This window comes from Rhinatrema bivittatum, chromosome 6 (assembly GCF_901001135.1).
Source record: "Rhinatrema bivittatum chromosome 6, aRhiBiv1.1, whole genome shotgun sequence".
In the NCBI taxonomy this organism is placed as follows: Eukaryota; Metazoa; Chordata; class Amphibia; order Gymnophiona; family Rhinatrematidae; genus Rhinatrema; species Rhinatrema bivittatum.
The window spans coordinates 99,856,278-99,871,772 of record NC_042620.1 but is presented as its reverse complement, the minus strand read 5'-3'; the positions used below and the strand labels follow the sequence as shown (position 1 = coordinate 99,871,772).

Below are 15,495 nucleotides of genomic sequence, written 5' to 3'. Positions count from 1 at the left end.
CTCCCACAGTGAAGAGGCCCAAGCCAACGCTCTTCCGTCCAGATAAGACAAGATGTAAGTGGTCTTGGCATAGGATGTGGGAAAATGATTAGGTTACAGGGAAAAGTGCATGCAACATTGGTTGATAAATCCCCTACATTTCCAAACTTCCCCTGAGAAGCGTGTTGGAGCAGATAGAGGTACAATGGTCTTGACCGTCACTTCTGGTGGTGTGACGTCTTTACCTGTGGTGGTTGGTGAATTCATCTGTGCGTGCAGTTGATTAAGTGCGGCAGTCAAATTCTCCAGCGCGTTCTGCTGTTCAGAGATTCTCTGGGCCAGGCCTGGAATGGCCTGCAATGCGGTGAGCTGAGCCGAATCCATGGAGTTAGCAATCTGTTATGGTTTCGAGATGTTTGAGTGGATTCTTGGGTACTGTGGAAGATGACCACACCCACAGGGAGGAGCCCCATGGGGAGCCACAGTACTGGGCTAGACTCAGGACACACAAACACAGAGTTTTGTCTTTTATTGTACAGCTGATGTATACCACCAGAGGTGGCAGTAGTGAGTTGATCCAGAGGTAGCAGTCCAGGGACCCTGAATGGTATAGGAATATCTCGGTGTAGGTTTCCTAGCACGGCAGAGCTGTAGATGAGACAGACTGAGAATTAGATTACTCACTAGATGGTAGCTGTATGGTTGATGATTCCACCAGTCAGAAGTGGATGGTAACAGGCACCGAGGCAGGGAGAGCAGGCCCTCGAGGAGCGAGTACCTGATCCCAGTAAGGTACCTAAAAGAAAGCAGAGGGCCCCTAAGGAGCGGGTACCCAGGTTAGAGAATACCCCGAAGGGCAGAGAGGGCTTCCAGCGGCAGCAAGGTAGCTTACACTGGACGAATCCAATCCTTGCTAACTCAATGAGCTAGCAAACAAGCGTAGGCTAAATACCCGGATGGCGTGATGTTACTCGAGGGGGACGCCCCGGAGGTTTTCGCCATGATGTGGATAAAGACATGGGGGGGGGGGGGGGTGTCCACGCTCGCACCCTAGGACGCCCTTAAGAGAAACATGGCGTGAGGCTTTTTCATAGCCATTCCGGGGATGCCGGAGAACGTGGTTTGCAGACGCAGCGGTAGCCATCTTCCCAAGGCTAGCGGGGAGAGCAAAGAAAAGGTGAGGCACAAGGGTCGAAGCCGTCTGAGACCAACAGATGCAACAGTGCTAGTCACACATCTTGCAAAAGATATTATCTTCTTATCTCCACTCTCTTCACCTGCATTTTACAAACACTGTTCTCACTCTGGCACCCCACCCTTATTTCTCCTTCATTATCAAATGACTCTCACTCTTTGACCCAATTTGAGTCCAATCAAAAAATCTTTTTGAGGTTACTTTTAAATGCTCAACATTTCTCTGCAAAAAAAATACACTTCTGACAGACTCTTGCTTGTCATGTATGTTTGTCTTCACTAGATTTTAAACTCCATGGAGCAGGGATTGCCTTTATACAGCACTACATATGTCTAGTGTTGCTTTAAAAATGATAAGTGGTCGTAGTATTTTATCCACACCTTATGAGGTAATTTTCAAATGCACTTATGTGCAGAAAACCTGGTTTTTATGCATAGAAATAGCTCTTTGAAAACAGTGATGGCGGGCATGCATGTAAAAGTACACGTGGAATATATTTTCATGCATATTTTTATATAAATGTTAAACAGATGTTTTGGGGGAATGGCATTTTCGAAAGTATGCATGGAAATCCACATGTACAAAGTTATTCCTCTTCTTGTGCAGGTATAACTGTGCATCTGTGCCACGAGGGGTTCCGCACACACCTACAGATTTTCAAAGCTGATTAATGCTTTGCGTAAAGTCTGTGAGTAAAAAGTGCTTGCACAATGTAGCCTATGCAGGCTGTTTGAAAAGTAATCTCCCCATGTCTAATCTTTCAGTCCCATCACTCTTCCTCTGCATCTTTGCCCATTTACTGCCTTTTAATCCAGATTTTTCTCTCTTCCTCCTTTTTCTCAATGCCCCTCTGAATCTTCCTTCTCTCGTCTTACCTTTTGCCCTCACACTTATCAACACCAATTAATACCAACATCACACTTTTTGCCTCATGTGTCTCTACCCAAACTCTTCCTCTGCTGTCCTTCCTCCCTCTTCCTCCCTCTTCCTTTTTCTCCTTTATCATATAGGGAAATGTGCCCATATTGCACCTTTCCCCTCTTCCATAGTATTTCCATTTCTTAATAAAATGTATTTATAAGTTATTTTACCTTTCTCTAGTTGTCGCTTTCTTATTTTTCTATGTTTGCTATATTTCTTTGTTTTGTTTCTCCTTCCTAGGTCTTGCTTCAACAAGATCTTTTTTTCATAGACTCCCTCGTGGCATCTGAGAATTTTAATTTTTTGCTGGGATTATGGTTTTGTTTTGTTTTTTAGCTATAGTAGAGGGCAGAGCTTTGAGTATATAAAAAGCATGTATGTTCCCGCTAATGTAAGTGGATGTCTGACTGCATTCTTACTTCCTGCTGTCACTGCAGCCATCTTGTGATTTGATCCATGCGGGCTGTGTTATCTCACAGGGCCTGCTGCCCCACACAGTTGATACCATAAGATGGCTGGAAATGTTTCTATCTTCTCAGCGCCTTTCTACCATTTTGCTCTAATTTCCTGATGTCTGTCTTGCTCCTCCACTATTGTTAATTTCCACTTTCCTTTCTCTGTCTCCTTCCTTCATCTACCTCCCATTCATTTTCCTCTCTCATTATACTATATCTTCCGCCCTCCTTTCCATTATCTTTCCCTTCTTTTCTGTTCCCTTTCTGTCCCTCTCTCTCTAATTTCTCTTTCCTTTCTCCTTCTCCCACTCACTTAATCTATTCCCATGACTCAGATGCTAGCTATCTCCAGGAGAAAACTATATATTTTAAGGTCCACCCAGCTGAGCAATGCCACTGACTAAACATCCAAGAGTGCTTTATCATGATACTATCTAGTAACTAGCATGAATGATACTTTTCTTCAAAATATACTGTTATATAAACAGCTGGATATCCATAAATCTATAAAAACATTACTTAAATTATTAAATTCTGAGATCAATTGTATCTCAGCCTGGCCATGGAAAGCAACTTCTGGCTAAGAAGCATCATCCTGGTCAGTTGGTTAAAAATAAAATCCTCCTACTCTACAAGTGATAAATGTTATTTTTCTTCATGTATAATTCTTTCCACCTTTGGTCAGAGGGGGCTCATATAGTATATACCTCCATTAAGAAGTGTTCTGCTGCCAATTGCAAAGATATTGATTTTTATACATATTTTATTTACTCAAACTTTGCCCAACATGCATTTTGCTGGACATGAGCCCAGGACAATAGTGAGGGCATGTTTCCAAGCTGGGAGTAGAAACAGAAACCTTCTGTGGCATCTTAGCTAGCTTCTGTGGCATCTTTTAGCTAGCTCTACGAACTAGCTAAAAGACTGTCTTCCTATTAACCAGGCACCAGAAGATATGCTTGGTCAACAGGAAGACGGGGTGAAAGAGGTAGACTCAAGAATAATCTAAGGAAATATTTATTCACAGAAAGAGTGGTGGAGGCATGGAATAGCCTCCCAGTGGAGGTGATGGAGACCAGGACAGTATCTGTATTCAAGAAAGAATGGGACAAGCACAGGGGATCTCTGATGGAGTGGCAGGGACTGCAGAAGTGAGCAGTTGGTGTGGATGGGCAGGACAGATAGGCCATGTGGTCTTTTTCTGCCAGCATTGTTTCTCTGTTTCCTCAGTTTTTTTCTCCACATGGTGTACATTACAGTATCTAAAGAAATGCAAAGTTCAAAAAGGTGAACTGCATTGCTTTACGAATATTATCAGTAGACTAAAATTCATAATTTAAATTTGAATGCAGAACACCAATACATGTTTTGCCATAACGCTATGCAATATCACCCATTTGCAAAATAATATTAGATAAGACTAAAAACATACTTACATCAACAATCAGAAAGTCCAGCCAGCACCAGGCATTGGTGAAATATTTTACAAATCCATATGCCACCCATTTTAGAAGCATTTCCAAAATGAATACATATGTGAAGACCTTATCAGCGTATTCTAAGATGGTCTTGATAGTTTTTCGCTGCTCAATATATATGTCTTCAAAGGCCTATGGATAAATAATATTTTTTTACAGTGGTCAAGGACATATAAGTATTATGGTCCAAAGACAAAAAGAAAACACAAATGTATTCATCACAAATAGAAATCACAACTTTAGTGTTTTATTATTTTCTACAGAGAAAAAAATAACGAGACACTGGTGTCCTGTAGGCCAGCAGCATTTGTGAAAGGGGCATTATAAGCATTCTCTGGCATAGTGTCTCCAGTATTCCTGTTTAAATTCCTCTAGTAAAAGATTATCACTCATGCAACACAGGTGAAGACAGATATACTAAAAGGTGTTGTTCACAGGGAAGGCAATTTTCAAAGCCCGGTAAATTGGCCTGTCTGAAAATGACACTCTTTCAGTCCAGCTACATGGAGATTATAAAATAAACGCATGTCTATCCCATAACATACGTACATATGTTTCCTTACGCACAAATATCTTCAATGCATTAAAAGCACAGACTTTTCTTATCTATTTTAGAAACATACATGCGTATATTTTATGCCTGAAAAAATTGTGACTTGCTCACATAAAGCCCTGTTTATGGTTGGAAGGCACTATATTTTAAAACATGCGCCCGGAAATGAAATAACCAGTTTGCCAAAACCTCGACTAGTTCACCCAGTCCTTCTCCAGGTCACCAAGACTGTCCTAGTTCTTTACTCTGAACTCCCTTCAGTTCACCCAGACATTTCTACTAGGGATGTGAATCGGGCTTCTGACGATTGAAAATATCATACGATATTTTCAAAATCGTCAGAAATCGGGGGCTCCCCGAAACCGATAGGAAAACCCCACGAAATTGTTCGTGGGGGTTCTCTTATCGTTTTGGGGGAGGGCGGGAAAACCGGCACACAAAAATAACCCCTAAACCCACCCCGACCCTTTAAAACTAATCCCTTAGCTTCCCCCACCCTCCCGACCCCCCCAAAAACTTTTTACAGGTATCTGGTGGTCCAGTGGGGGTCCCTGGAGCGATCTTCCGCTCCCGGGCTGTCGGCTGCCACTAATCAAAATGGCGCCGATGGCCCTTTGCCCTTACATTGTGACAGGGTATCCGTGCCATTGGCCGGCCCCTGTCACATGGAGGGAGCACTGGATGGCTGGCGCCATCTTTAAAAATGGCACGGGCCATCCAGTGCTCCTACAGGCCAATTTACCGGGAGGGAGGGGGAAACTAAGGTATTAGTTTTAAAGGGTCAATTTACCGGGAGGGAGGGGGAAGCTAAGGGATTAGTTTTAAAGGGTCAGGGTGGATTTTTTGTTTATCGGCTCGGGCGCAGCCGATAAAAAAAAAACCTGATCGGGCCGGACAAAAAAAAACACGATGTGAATCGGAACCGGAATCAGAACCGATTCAGGTTCCAATTCACATCTCTAATTTCTACCCAACAGCAGACAATAGATGAGTCTGATATCAATTGGGCAAGATAATTAGTTGCTGCAAATTTAGACAAATAAGCCATATGTATATGTGTGTAAGTCATGTATCAAATAGCAGCTTGGCATGTGTAACTTTTGGCCCTGCCTTGGCATGCCCCTAGGCTTCTGTTTTTTGCATGTGAACATGCACACACATTTAAAGCATGCATGTACTTTTAATGTTTATAAAATAGCATGTATGCAAATACAAGCTATTTACGTGCATATCTGCTAATTTTATGCACGGAAATGTTTTGAAAATTCACCCCTATGTGGGCATAAGGAAAATTGTTAGTATTTTTGCCCATGGACTGGAAGATTTCTAGGAATACTTCTCAATCTAGGTTTCATATGTGATGACAATGAGATTTACATTCTTTGAATGCTACACTAAAATAAACTACTTCATGTTGTCCTTATGGAGTTAGTTCAACCACAAGAAGTGCAGAAAAGTGTTACATAGTCCATTTAAGTGTTCAAAATAAATCTTTTTCTATTTATATGCATATGGCAACTCCACTGTTCTCATAGATATTACTTCAAAGGGCCCCCCGACACGGACCCGTATTTCGCCGAGGCTGCGTCGGGAGGGACAGACAATTTTTATCAACAGGTTTGAAAGCAAAACATGAGAAAGGACTATGTTAAAATGAGCTACAATACTGGCACACCTTATAACTTCAGATTACAAAGATAAATGTGTTACATACCGTAATATCACTTCAAGAACATTTTTCAAGGAGCACGTACATCAGTTCTACGGGAAGGTTTTTAACAATAACTAAAAAGGCGCCAAAACCAATGGACCAATTAGCACACAGGGAAACATCCAATCAGAATCCAAACAATGGATTGTTGAGTCCGTGCGATGTGACAGTATTTAATGTGCATATCCATTTCTGTTCTTTACGAATCACTTTTCTGCACTTCTTGTGGTTGAACTATAATCTTTGAGTGCAGTCTCTGCTCTTTGTACTCTTTTGTCATTAGGGAGTTAAAAATAAACAATTGTGGATTTTTTTTACTTTAATACATATAGGGTCATTTATCATTTTGCGATAGGGCCCTATAGCAACACTTTCTCGGTGCATTGGGTTTGCAATATGGGGAAAATATTTTTGAGAGAGAGAGAGAGTCAGTCTGTCACTCTTTATATGTACTACTTAGAGGGGCACTTTGAATCGGGTTGGGTTTCAGAAGGTGGGGGGAGTTTGGAGGGGCAGTGTTACAGAAACATTCTGAGGTATTCATCACTAAAGATTTGTAGTCATTATAGTGGATGAAAAGTATAGCTAGAGGATAGATTTGTTCTCTCTCTCTCTCCCCTGCCACGATGTATTAATCAATACTGCAAAAACAGTGAACCAAGGAGTGAAAGAGTAAAGAGTCTATCCCACAATAGTGATCTCACTCAGCAATTACATATTATATCTTGGGGAATGTAGCAAAATTAATGATTCAGAAGTTGTAAGTCATCTTCATATTGCACTTTTCAGGCACGAAACCTTTTGAGTTCCTGACAAGTAAGAGTACTGAAATATAATCATCGGTCACTAAATGAATTCCCACTCTTGTTGTCTTGAGCCAACAGTAATACATTTGTATTTTTTTTTTCTTTTGCAACTAAAAACTGTTGATAAATAAACTTATCTTAAATGTGCTGGATTCAAAGATGAGGGCAGTAAATTGTGAGCTCTGGTGCACATAGACCAACACAGACTTCCTCTGTGCAGCCCTTAACTTTGACCTGACATTGCAATGTTTTGGAAAGGAATCCTTCTTCAGGAGTAATTGTCATATTTCCATTTCCATATTACACTGCTTGGTTTGTGATAGCATATCAGAATTGTCACCAGCTATAAGGCTGAGCAGGTCCCTACCTAGCTTCAAACAAGCTAAGTAGAGAGGGCATTATACAAATCAACTCCTCTTGTACCTTTCATCAATTCAAACAGAAAATGTTCAGTGATGTCAACTTTGCTGTTCGTACCTCCTATTGTGTATGTACACTCCCCCCCCCCCCCCCAAATCTCACCCCGAGTTAAAAATGCCCGCTCTTACAGTGGTATAAATAGTAAAGTTACATATCAGTCTTTACAGAGATGTTCTCTCTCTCTCTGCCCCTGCCTGAATGGCATGTGTAATGAAAACCTTTTCAGTCAGTAACCCCTAACGTGAAATGACCCTGTTAGTAAGCTTAACAGGGGAGAAACTGAAGGGCTTAGCAAACAGGAAGTAATGCAGCTTCATTAGGGAGGGAAGATCTATCAATCATTTAGGCCTATCCTGTAAAGTGCAGCCGCGTTTACCCTGCTCCTAAGCCGCTTCTAACTCACGTTTCGGCCGCGTTAGCCCTTCCTGCGATCCCGAATCCCCTTTAACCTACTCCTACCGCGTCCTAAATTCCCCGGGTAACCCCTTCCGCCCGCGGCATGTATATTGCATGCAAACGAGCGAATTAGCGCGATATTGCATGCAAACGAGCCAATTAGCTATTCCCCTAGCATCCCGTAACCCGCGCCCCGACTAACGCTACCTTTCCCTGCCGTTTTGTCGCGCGTTTAACCTGCAAACTTACCGCCTACCCTGACCCAGGCGGTAGAGGCATGGGTAAGGGTAGGTGGCAAGCTTTCCCCCAGCCCCCGCTCACCTGCCCCGGCCGCGATCATGGGTGCCGGTCTCCGTGGCAGCCCCAGTCCTCTCCCCTGCTCCCGAAGCCAAAAAAAAACGTTGCAGCCCCCCTCCGATGTCCGGACTGGGGCTGCCACGGAGACTGCAACGGCAAAGCGACTTTTCAGTGTCCCCCCTCCTCTCGGAGCAGGGCGCGAAAAGCCGCCTTGCTCCGGGAGGAGGGGGGACACTGACAGCGGCGAAGCTTTCCCCCAGCCCGGACACCGGCGAAGCCAGAAGACAGCAGCGGAGAAACGGCGAAATGACTTTTCAGTGTCCCCCCCCCCCCCCCTCTCGGAGCAGGGCGCGAAAAGCAGCCTTGCTCCGGGAGGGGGGGGTCACTGACGGCGGCGAAGCAACGCAGAAGCAACGGCGAAACGACTTTTCAGTGTCCCCCCCCCCTCTCGGAGCAGGGCGCGAAAAGCAGCCTTGCTCCGGGAGGGGGGGGGGGACACTGACAGCGGCGAAGCTTTCCCCCAGCCCGGACACCGGCAAAACTTGCTGTTTTGCAGCCATGAGCCACGAGCAGGAACGCGAAGATCTGGCTCCGATAGCTCCTCCCGACAAGATGGCCGCCTGCACGGGGAAAGAGTACAATTGGCCGCTCAAGAAGTGACATCACGACATCACGTCTTGAGCGGCCAATTGTACTCTTTCCCCGTGCAGGCGGCCATCTTGTCGGGAGGAGCTATCGGAGCCAGATCTTCGCGTTCCTGCTCGTGGCTCATGGCTGCAAAACAGCAAGTTTTGCCGGTGTCCGGGCTGGGGGAAAGCTTCGCCGCTGTCAGTGTCCCCCCCCCCCCTCCCGGAGCAAGGCTGCTTTTCGCGCCCTGCTCCGAGAGGGGGGGGGGGGATACTGAAAAGTCGTTTCGCCGTTGCTTCTGCGTTGCTTCGCCGCCGTCAGTGTCCCCCCCCCCCCCTCCCGGAGCAAGGCTGCTTTTCGCTCCCTGCTCCGAGAGGAGGTGGGGGGGGGACCGGACACTGACAGCGGCGAAGCAACTTACTTTTGCACCCGATCGGACCAGACTTCCTGGTATCTGTCATTTCAAATGACATTTGAAATGACAGATACCAGCGTGGCGTGAAGCCTTAGGCCCGCGCACCCAGGATCCTGTATAGGCGCGCTATCCAGTATCCTGGGTTGCGCGGGACTAAGGCTTTTCGGACGCGGCTTACATTTACATATAATTAGGCTTCAGGATCGAGCGGTAGGTGAGCTGCACTGTGCGGGCGGTAACCGCAGGTGCCGTAGGCACTAACGCAGCTCTTCCTACCGCTCGGTACTGGATCACCCTGATTGGTAGCACTGGATGTTAAAAAGTCTACACCTATTAGCAAAACAGATAAGTTTTAGAAGAAAATCTTACAACCTTCATTTTCAGATGACAAGCTGTTTATTTCCTTTATTTATTTGCTGATTTCAGTTTGAAATTTTCTAGCTAGCATTAATGCTTTAATATATATGTAATTAACCTTTGGTTTCCTTACCAGAAGGACAGAACCAAAATTCTGGGATGGTACAGAGAGAGAGAGTAGTGAAGCAGAGGTTTGGGTGTACTTCCTCCATATGGGAGAAGCAGATGGTGTGCTCAGAAAGTTTATAAAGCTCTGCCACCATCTTAGAGTGTAGATTTTACTTGTAGAGTTTTATTTGGACTTTTGTGGATTTCAGTTTGGATTCCTAAGTTAACCATTTAAGGGCAGCATATCCCATACTGTACCACTTTGATTATTTTGCTGAGTTAGGACTCGGGTCTCTCTAAACAGAGACTGGGAGTCAGAAACAGTTTCCCTGTTGTTATGTGACAAGATCATCAGTGCTGTTTGCAGGATGTATGAAGAAAGACTGGAGTGTGAATAACGCAAAAGGGCCTTGAAGCTGAGCCACTGGGGATCTGGGACTCTCCGAGAGGGATGCTATCCTGGTGAGAACTGTGCAAATAAGGTCTCAACTTGTAATGTGAGCTTTTGGGGACAATACCAGGGTTTTCCTGCCCAGGGGCTACATATACCCTGGAGACAATATTTCACTCACCAAGGCACCACTGCTGAGAAGAATCATAAAGATAATAAAGGTTTCAAACCAGTTGTGCTCAACTATCCTATAGCAAGTTTTTCGAAGATTCCACCATATTTTTCCTTTCTCTTCGTCAATATTGACCTGACAGCATGTGAACTTCTTTACACAACCTAGAATATATAATGCTTAATTAGTAATAGTCAAATGCAAAACACCGGAAAGTTCTACATTATTCTGAGGCAGTAATTTGCTGTAATATCTCGAAGATTTATTTTCATAGTTAAATAGCCATTGCTGTGACTCTAGCGTATCTGGAAAATGACAAGATTATGGGGTATTGGACTAATAATAGTAATAATCTAATTATATTAAATAAATGTAAAGCATTTACATTTCTATGAGACAAACATTTAATTGAGGTAGCTCAAAACTGACAAAGACAACAGAAAAGGCAAGCACAGCAAAGATAATTAAAGCAACAGTAAGGAACATATGAAGATCAATTTCCAGCATCCCTGCAGAGCTTGCAAGTCTGTGGGTACTTGGTGCTTGGAAGGCCAGTAAGTCAGTTGTCAAAGGGAATTTCCCATCCAATCATCCCTTTAAAAACTGTTGGTCTGATTCGGACTGGGAGTACATTTGTACTCACAGGGTCTGCAGGTGCAAATCTTCCCTTGGAAGTAAAAATAAATGCGCTCTGTGTGCTTTGCCAAGCTGGCCCTGTTCCACTGCCAGCTCCATCTCCCATTGCCATCCCTTTTTTTCACAAAGGTGTGGGCAATGTTTCAAGGGAGCCATTTATCTGCAGAGAATACCTTTGTAAATTGCCCCCATTATGGATACCGGAAGACAATTTGAATGTACAGTCATGGCAAGATTTATCCTCTTATAATTTTCCAACCCATAGGTCTTTATACGTGAGTTCTGTGGAGACATGAAGTGTAAGTCTTTAGGGCCGGATTTTCAAAGCTCTACGTGTGTAAATCCAATGGATTTACGCGATTTACGCGCACGGAGTGGGTTACGTGCGCCGGGCCTATTTTATAAAGGCCCGGTGACGCGCAGAAAGCCCTGGGATGCCTAAGTCCTGGGGGCTTTAAAAAAGGGGCGGTCCGTGGGCAGGGTGGGGCGGTCCGGGGCAGGGCCAGAGGCGTCCGGCACAGCGGCCATTCGCTGCTGTGTTGGAGGATCACGTGCCGGCAGGCTGTCGGCGTACAAAACTTGCTCCTGCCCAGAGGCAGGTGCAAAATGTAAGATAGAGGGCAGGGGGAGGGGTTAGAATAGGGCGAAGGGGTGGGAAGGAGAGTAGGGGGAACGGGTGAAGGCTGCAAGCGTCAGCTATGAGTGGGGCAGCAGTCAAAAATAGAATAGAATGCTAGGAATGATTTGAAAGAAATAGAAAATAAAATTGACAATACCATAATGGCTCTGTATTGACCTATGGTACAACTACACCTTGAGTATTCTGTGCACTTCTGGTCGCCCCATCTCAAAAAAGATAAAATGAAATTAGAAAGGGTACAGAAAACAGCAACAAAAGTGATAAATGGGATGGAACAGCTCCCTTAAGAATAAAGGTTGAACAGGTTACAACCCTAAAAAAGATAGTGGTAGTCTGAGTGGCTATTAATTGAGTTGACTTAGAAAATAGCCACTGCTATTACTAGCAGCGGTAACATGGAATAGACTTAACTTTTGGGTACATGCCAAGTTCTTATGGCCTGGATTGGCCACTGTTGGAAACAGGATGCTGGGCTTGATGGACCCTTGGTCTGACCCAGTATGGCATGTTCTTATGTTCTTATTTACACTCTAAAGGTGAGGGTAACCTACAGGAGTGGTAGTTATAACCGTAAACACCTGGCTGGGCAGACTGGAAGGGCTATTTTGGTTTTTGTCTGCTATCATTTACTGTGTTACTATGTAGGTTAGGCCCTCTTTAAGAAAATGCAACTGAGAAGGGATATAGAAGTTTATATAATCATGAGTGGGGTGGAACAGGTAGATAGAGGATGCTTATTTATACTTTCAAACCGTACTAAGATTAAGGGACATTCCACTAAACTAACATGTAGTAAATTTAAAACAAATTGGAAAAAGTGTTTTTTCACTCAACACACAATTAAGCTGTTGAATATGTTGCTGGATGACATGGCCAAGGAATCTAACATAACTAGGTTTAAAAGGGGTTCAAACAAGTTCCTGGAGGAAAAGTTCATAAAACATTATTAGCCAGGAAATACAAGAACATAAGACATGCCATGCTAGGTCAGACCAAGGTCCATCAAGCTCAGCATTCTGACTCCAACAGTAGCCAGTCCGGACCGCAAGTACCCGTCAGATCCCCATAGTTGATTTTTTCTTGTATCACACTCCCAGGGATAAGGGCTGGGTTTCCCAAGTCTATCTGGCTAATAATTATTTATGAACTTTTCCTTCATGAACTTGTCCAATCCTGCTTTGAACCCCACTGACCATGTCCTCCGTTAATAGTTTCCATAGCTTGATTATGCACTGTAGGGGTGTGCATTCGGATTGACCGCATTAGTAAAACGCAACTCATATTTTTTTTTTACTTAAAAAATTGATTCGACATAAACGATCGGATTTCCCACATATCGAACATAGATATGTTCGATATGTGGGAAATCGCGATTGTTGAGCCAAAATAAAAATATAAACCCCCTCACCCTCCTTAATCCCCCCCCCCCCCCGACTTACCACAACTCCCTGGTGATGGAGCGAGGAGTGAGGACGCCATTTCTGCAATCCTTGGCGAGAAGCATGTGACGTCGGCGGCACGTCGAGTGACGCCGGCGTCACGTGATTCCCGGCTCGTTCGCGCCGGACGGCGCGCTCGGCCCAAAAAGAACTTTTGGCCAGCTTGAGGGGGTCAGGAGGCCCCCCCAAGCTGGCCAAAAGTTCTTTTTGGGCCAAACGAGCCGTCCGGCGCGAACTTGCCGGGAATCACGTGACGTCGCGTCTGAGTGACGCGGCGCCACGTGATTCCCGGCGAGTTCGCGCCGGACGGCTCGTTCGGCCCAAAAAGAACTTTTGGCCAGCTTGGGGGGGTCAGGAGGCCCCCCCAAGCTGGCCAAAAGTTCTTTTTGGGCCGAACGAGCCGTCCGGCGCGAACGAGCCGGGAATCACGTGACGCCGCGTCACTCGACGTGCCACCGACGTCACATGCTTCTCGCCAAGGATTGCAGAAATGGCGTCCTCACTCCTCGCTCCATCACCAGGGAGTTGTGGTAAGTCTGGGGGGGGGATTAAGGAGGGTGAGGGGGTTTAAATTTTTTTTTTGCACATATGTACATATACCCAACTCATTGGATTTTTTTTATGTCCATATTGGCCGCAAGTGGGACCCCCTTTCGGACATAAAAAATATGAACATAAAATTTTGCTCTGCACATCCCTAATGCACTGTCTGAAAAAATACTTCCTATAATTTGTTTTAATTCTGCAGGATGCTAGTTTCATAGAATGTCTCCTAGTCCTAGTGTTGTATGAAAGGGTAAATAACTGCTCCCTATTTACCCAGTCCACTCCACTCATGATTTTATAAATTTCAATCATATCCCCTCTTAGTCACCTCTTTTGCAAGCTAAAGAGCTCTAATCTGTTTAGCTTTTCTCTATAAGGGAGCTTTTCCATCTTCTTTATCATTTTTGTTGCCCTTCTCTGTACTTTTCCATGTTCGCTCTGTCTTTTTTGAGATTGGCAACCAGAACTGCACAGAATACTCAAGGTGCGTGCGGTCGCATCATAAATCTATACAAAGGCATTATGATATTCTCAGTTTTGTTCTCTATTCATTTCCAAATAATTCCTAACATTCTTTTTGATCGCTATAGAACACGAAGCCAAAGATTTCAAGGTATTGCCCACAAAGACTCCAAGGTTCTTCTCCTGAGCAGTGACTCCTAACATGGAACCCAGTATCATGTACTTATAGCTGGGATTATTTTCCCTACTTGATTTACTTTGCACTTGTCTACATTAAATTGATTCTGCCATTTAGAAGTCCAGTTTCCTAGTCTCACAAGACCCTTCTGCAGTTCTTTACAATCTATGCCGTTTTAATGACTCAAAGCAATTTTGTGTCATCTGCAAATTTGGTCACTGCATTTGTCGTTCCTTTCTCCAGATCATTTATGAATATGCTAAATAGCACAGGTTCCAATATAGACCCCTGGGGCACTCCACTAATGAACTTTCTCCATTCAGAAAACTTTCCTTGTATCCAGTTACTAATCCATAATAGGTCACTGCCTCCGATCTCATGGCCTCCCAATTTCCTGAGGAGTCTCTCATGAGGGACTTACCAAATGACTTCTGAAAATCCAAAATTACTATATCAACCAGCTAATCTTTGTCCACATGCTTATTTATACTTTCAGACCATTTTACCCTGCACTGATGTCAGCTTCATTGGACTATAGTTTCCTGGATCACTCTAGAGCCCTTTTGTAAACATTAACATCACATTGGCCATCTTTCAGTCTTCTGGGACTGTGGCTGTTTTAAATAATAAGTTGCAAATCACCAGAAACAGATCTGCAATTTTATGTTTTAGTTCCTTCAGAATGCTGGGATGAATACCATCTGGTCCCGGTGATTTATTATTATTTACTTTGTTAGTCTGAGCTATTATATCCTCCAGTTTCAGTGTGATTTCATCTAGTTGCGCAGATTCATCACTAACAAAAATGTTTTGGGTGTGGGTATGACCCCAACATCCTCTTCAGTAAAGACAGAGGCAAAGAATTCATTTAGTTTTTCTATTTTCTTGTCCTCCCTGACCACCCCTTTTATTCCTCAGTCAGTTACGGGCCGATACAGTAAGGACGCGTAAGAAAGAGTTTGGCAGTGCCGGGCGTACCCTTGTTTGCTGCACGCATATTTTGGTTCACATACCGCTCGATTCAGTATTCAAATTAGACGCCAATCCAAGTGGCATCCAAAGCGCGTCAATGAAGCGGTAGGCGTGCTCAATTCATCTTACTGTATACAGCGGTATACTGCGCCTATACAGTATCCAGGGTGCGCTAGTACCTGTCATTTCAAATGCCATTTCAAATGGCATTTGAAATGACATTCCACCAGGTAAGTGGATGGTTCTTTCCTGCAGACCCAGCTGCCTTGAGCACCCGGCTGGACGTCCAAGCCGGACGTCCGAGGTCGCGGCTTGGACGTCCAGCCGGATGCTCAAGGCAG

General features: G+C 44.4%; 1 protein-coding gene across 1 annotated transcript in view; it reads right to left on the bottom strand.

The window, feature by feature from the left end:
* The window catches only part of LOC115093624 (sodium channel protein type 2 subunit alpha-like), a 279,971-nt gene that overhangs the window by 62,075 nt on the left and 202,401 nt on the right, over positions 1-15,495 (bottom strand). Inside the window, exons 19-20 of the mRNA XM_029605640.1 lie at positions 10,291-10,445; positions 3,987-4,160 (exon numbers count right to left, since the gene is read on the bottom strand). Of these exons, the coding sequence (XP_029461500.1) occupies positions 3,987-4,160; positions 10,291-10,445 (329 nt within the window). The remainder of the gene's footprint in view (positions 1-3,986; positions 4,161-10,290; positions 10,446-15,495) is intronic.